Source organism: Macrobrachium nipponense, chromosome 5 (genome assembly GCF_015104395.2).
Source record: "Macrobrachium nipponense isolate FS-2020 chromosome 5, ASM1510439v2, whole genome shotgun sequence".
Lineage (NCBI taxonomy): Eukaryota > Metazoa > Arthropoda > Malacostraca > Decapoda > Palaemonidae > Macrobrachium > Macrobrachium nipponense.
The window spans coordinates 5611840-5617123 of NC_061107.1; the positions used below are offsets into that span (position 1 = coordinate 5611840).

The following is a 5284-nucleotide window of genomic DNA, read 5'->3' on the forward strand; positions in this document are numbered from 1 at the left end:
ATTTTCCAGCAGCTGCCCCCAAGCTTTCCTAATCCCTGGATAAAGAACGCCAAAATAAGGAAAGTTTCTCGTGACTAAAGGCGTTGCTGTTTGTCCCATACTCAGCAAGGACCTATATAACTTCGAAAGGTCAAGTTTAACTTAATTGCTACACAGGCAATGGACTGTGAAAACTTGAAATAGATCGTGATGTATCAGGAGCGCTGCTAGACTGTGTACTCCAGCCACTGTCAACTAAATGAACGTCATAAGTTGCAATGTAACTAGGAAATGTTCCTCATGATGCCCATTTATAATTCAGAGACAGTGGATCGGCGTTTACATTACATAAATCACTGAAATGTAAGGCGTTCGGCCTGTCCTCACCATCGTTCATGGTAAACATTATTCTTAGAGTCAAGAGTCTGTGGAACATGCTCAAGATGGGCTGAAGGACTGACATGCCTACTCAACTAGGTGCTGTCAAAATATTCTTGGAATTATCACTGCAACAGATCTGAAAACGGATTTATGCAGGACTGCTGTCAAGGCAGGTATTTTATGTGGTCAGTATTGAGGGCATCAATCCAGTTTGTGCCGTTAGTGACTTCTGACAGACCCCAGACAGATTTGGGGGAAAGGTGATTATACTTCCGTTACAAAATTAAGTTTGATTTTACTCAATTTGACGGTATTTACTTTACAAATATATTTGTTTAAATGAGCTCTACTCCAGTTTCAACTTGGACAATATTTCTGAAAAAAAGGAATAGACTGTCAATACCTTTTATTTTGTAAAAACTTACACTTGTATGTAAATACGCGAATTCCATGGGCTTTCAAAGTAAGGATTTCATGAATGAAAGAAATAGGAGATAACCAACAAAAAATTAGTATATAATTAAGAATAATACATCTAACATTACAGTAATTATTTATGTGTATAGCAAAAAGAACCTCTGGTGAAAAAAGGTTTCCCGCCCTTCCCTCCTCCAAAAGGAGCCAATAGTCCAAATGAGTTCTTTATTTGAATTACAATAGCAATGGTAATTTCAAAAGCTACAAAATTGGCATCTAGACAAAATATTTTAATACTAACTGTGGTGTATGATGATAAGATATTGTTAATGTGTTACAACCAAAAGAAAACTGACGTTTTTTAGGAGGGAAAGATTCTTTTAGTTCATTGTACTGATGAACACGGACAGCAATTTTGATGATATTGTAGATTTACCATACGGTACTGTAATGGATTTTTGCGGTGTGTCATTCATTCGTGGTTCTTGATATGACGAAGTTATATTGAAGGGGTGTTACAACGCAGCTCTGTGCAATAGTTATTTTGCAATTTATGTTTCTTGGAAATAGAATGAAATATTTCAATGATTATACTACAAAATACAAAGATTTTGTTCTTTTAAATGATATACAGGTCAAACAAAATCCAGAAAATTCTTTACTAATTATTTTTCTTTTCTTTTTATCTATTAGAAGATGCTGGTCTTTTTCTCTACTTCTATGGTCCTATCGCTCTCCTGGCTTTTTGCAACATGGTGCTTTTAATCCTTACACTGAAGAACAGTAAGATAATCCTCCGAAATTCTGAAGGGGTTACGAACGAAATCCAGTCCATGGGACGATCAACCAGGGATACGTCCGATCACGTCCAAGAGTAAGAATCATGTGGTCGATGTCATAAATAATGTCATGTCACACGAGGATTTTCATGATAAGGAAAAACAAGCTTTCGGTTATTGATTATTCATGGTGTATGATCACACAGGATTACTGTATGGTGTAAAAGCTGGGGCCTTTTAGAAAATAAACCTGAAGAAGGTCTAATGCTTTTCTTTCCAGATTTTACCAGAAATTGAAGCTTTTTGTCCTGTCGGTCTTTAGCATAACGGTCTTAGACTGGGCTGCGAGTATTCTATCGGAGAAATTCCCTCCATCAGAACTCTGGTGAGATACTGAATTTTTTTTTATATATACACTTTAGCTGAATTCTTCTGCTCAGCCCAGAATGCCATGTCCTACGATATTCAAAGATACAATCAAGATAGTTAATTAAGCCCCAGAAAATTTCTGTGAATAGCAGCATTAGGGAGCGTCGGATTTGACACAGCCCTTTCGGCGCCAGCTGATTTGGCACTGGACTAATTTTTGGCGCCAGCTATTTGGGCGCCAGACAAAAGAAATTTTTTAAAAAGTAAACTATGGTGATTTATGAGAAATTCAGGGACCAAATGAATAGCTAATTATTTGGACCTATGAAAAGTTTCATGGAACCCTGTCCCGAACATATTGCTATTCATAAGAGATCCAATAGACCACTTGTGAATATAGTCAAAATGAATTAACATAACAGGAATTAGATTGTATTCAAATTAACTTATTAATATTAAAATCATAAATTTACAAACTTTTTCATAAAAAAGGATAAAATTCCTCATTAGAAAAAGGTTATGGTTAAAAACAGTTATAAAATAAGTGAAAGATAAATGAAATTTCACAGACAAGTTTTAAAATAAGACAACTCTCCCTAATCAACTCTTACCTTTACCTAAAATAACGGAATATAAGGAGAACAACTAACTATTTATTCAACGGCGAATCTTTAAAAAGTTGTAAAATTGTAATATTGCCGCATAGATACAAGGATGGCAAAATGACGAAATCCTTGTGGCAGCGGACCGACAACAAACAAACTGAAAGGGACACTAAGGGAAGTAGTTTGGCAGTAATGAGCAGTAGGTGTTAAGATCGTTTGGTAGTTTTTGAAACCTTGCATGTCAACCTAAAAGGTTTAAGTCTCCCCACGCTAGAACGCTCGTTTTGTTGTATCCTAAAATGCATTTATTACCTCTCCTACTTGATTTAGTAGTGGTGGCGATATTTCGATTTTTACGTTCCAGTAAAGATGTTCAAAATACTGTAGGAAAATTTACGAGACTTAAACATGTGGCACTGTTTGGACTCGTAACATGGAAATGAGCTCTTTTTGATAATTCCTAATACGTATTAGTCATAGGCTCAGCTCACTTCGTAATAGGATATTGCAATTTGGTTCTATTAAAACTGCGCTAAAACAGTATTCAATAATAAAAACAAATTGTTGCTGAAACGTCAATTGCCAAATTAACTAGCGCCAATAGAGTCTGGCACCAAAACAGGCACTTGCCCAATCGCCTAGGTCGAGTAGAGAGTGGTTACCATGAATTCCATTCAATGCTTGACAACACTTAAAGGTCGCTTTTCAGCTAGTGTTCCCACTATCAGGCACAGGCTACAATCTTTTTCTCACCTCTAGGGCACCCATTGAAATCCTGAGCGCTCTTCAAGGTCTCTTCGTATTCATAATTCTGCTGACAAGCCAAAGCAAACGTAGGCTGATAGAGGAAAGGTTTCTCTCACCGTTCCGATTTGCAAGAAGATGCTTAGGTACAATCTGCAAGGCTAAAAGAGAACCAGCAGTTGAGGACCAGACTGCCACACCCTCTGTTGCCGAATCCTCAACGTCAGACTCAACATCAAACAGGACTGCATCTTCTGTTCTTGAATTGTCACCCGTTTCCTCTGGAAGAAGTACATCTGAATGCTACGAAGCATCCGAACGAGTTTAACACTTTTAGACTTGTTTTGCTTCTTAAATTGTCAATTTTACGTGCAGTTACCAGTTCAAAATGTAGCCACTGCAGCCTCTTCAGAGTTCAGTGTGTTCAAGACTATAGGCTACAAGTATAATTCCAGGCATTTTCCAATTGCTAATTCTTGGTGTTTTAACAAAAGGATAAAGATCTGCATATACTTATTGCTTCCCTTTACAAATACTGCGGTATGATGCTATCAAGCTATGTACTTCGTGAGCACAATAATATTTGCTTACTCCATATTGCTTTAACAAGAACTTTAAAAGTGCGAGAATGGTTTTGATTACAGATATGAGCAAATTTTTTGGTGAATTTTCAGTCATCACACATGTAGTATATATTTACCTATATATATTGATATTCCAATACACCCTATTGTTTCTTCAATGTAAATACGAGGATGACAATTTTGTACGTGAAAATATTGAAACAATTGTTGCTGTTTGTTTGGTATTTCCTCAAAGCATCCAGATATTCGTAAGATAAATTAAGATTTGTACCTCCCCTGACAGTCCCCAAAGGCCAAACAAGCTTTGACCAACAAATATTTAACTCCTTCCTGATGTATTCACACAATGAAGGTGAAAGAGTCATGATAAAAATCAGATAAAAAACTTATGTTACGAATTTTATATGTATATATCTATGTATGTATATCCATATAGCTATAGACACATTACGTGTTTGCTGACTGTATGTAACTTTTTAATCTCCTTAGGAACATAGTATACGAAAACTTGACTTTCAAACCAGAATATACGTAACAAATTCACCATGAGTGTCTCATTAGCAGAAGCTTTCAGTTTAATGTAGAAGCAACCTACGAGTGAAGTGTCGCATCAGACTACGTTATGTATCACATAAGTATGCAAGGTTACTCATTAGTTCCAATAAAAAATAAAGACTAAACTATAAGGAATTTGATTTTCCTTTTGCCATAAGATATGGTTTATAACAGATACCTCTTACGAATAATCACACCGTACTGACCACAAGTCTAATACCTTTTTAACGTAAACTCCTAACCAAAAATTATCCCTTGACTGAGTAATTACCTTCAACACTCCCTATTCCTCTTTCCCTTTTTGATAATCTTTATAATCAGCTAATTAATTATCTAAATTTCTACTTTGAGAATGAAGGCTTTCATGTATGCCAAACTAAAATTCTTGAGACTTTCAGGTCTGAAAAGGTACTAAAGCTAAACTATCCAGCTTTTAATAGTAAAACAAACATTTACTATTTGAAATCTGTTTTAAGAAATTAAGCTTTTCCCCTTCTGGCAAAAATTATTTTTATCGTAAACGGCATTTCTGTCGTATACCTAGCTCAAGTTTTTCAAGTGTATAACCGGCAGATATCGAATTATAATAAGAACTTGAAATTTGAATTACAATTAGTATCCTAAAATAGTTTACGCCTGATGCCTATCAAGAGACAATCTTAAATTACCTCACCATAAACGTTCACACTTAGTCTAATTCATATTATTAGGTAATTGGCTTTCCTCTAGTTTAAAAAACACTAGAGGATTTTAGAATGTTAACTTTACAAAGTAAAGAGTTCAGAAAGTTGCAATTATTTAATTAGAAATTGTAGCAAGAAAACTTATCAGTAAACAGTTGGTATTGTTAGTGAAGGTTAAGAACATTCAT

General features: G+C 35.4%; 1 protein-coding gene across 1 annotated transcript; it reads left to right on the forward strand.

Moving 5' to 3' along the window:
* The first annotated feature begins 1191 nt into the window (after nt 1–1191).
* Nucleotides 1192–4527, forward strand: LOC135215145 (uncharacterized). The gene is made up of 3 exons (XM_064249586.1): nt 1192–1651; nt 1837–1941; nt 3290–4527. The coding sequence occupies exons 1-3, from the start codon at nt 1530–1532 to the stop codon at nt 3600–3602; spliced, it is 540 nt and encodes a 179-aa protein (XP_064105656.1). The 5' UTR covers nt 1192–1529; the 3' UTR covers nt 3603–4527.
* The last annotated feature ends 757 nt before the right edge of the window (nt 4528–5284 follow it).

Bases quoted from the DNA above. Each gene is read 5' to 3' on its own strand.
- LOC135215145 (XM_064249586.1), top strand. From the start codon at position 1,530: ATGGTGCTTTTAATCCTTACACTGAAGAACAGTAAGATAATCCTCCGA. The intron at 1,652-1,836 runs GTAAGAATCATG...TTTTCTTTCCAG, and splicing joins ACGTCCGATCACGTCCAAGA to ATTTTACCAGAAATTGAAGC. The intron at 1,942-3,289 runs GTGAGATACTGA...TCTCACCTCTAG, and splicing joins TTCCCTCCATCAGAACTCTG to GGCACCCATTGAAATCCTGA.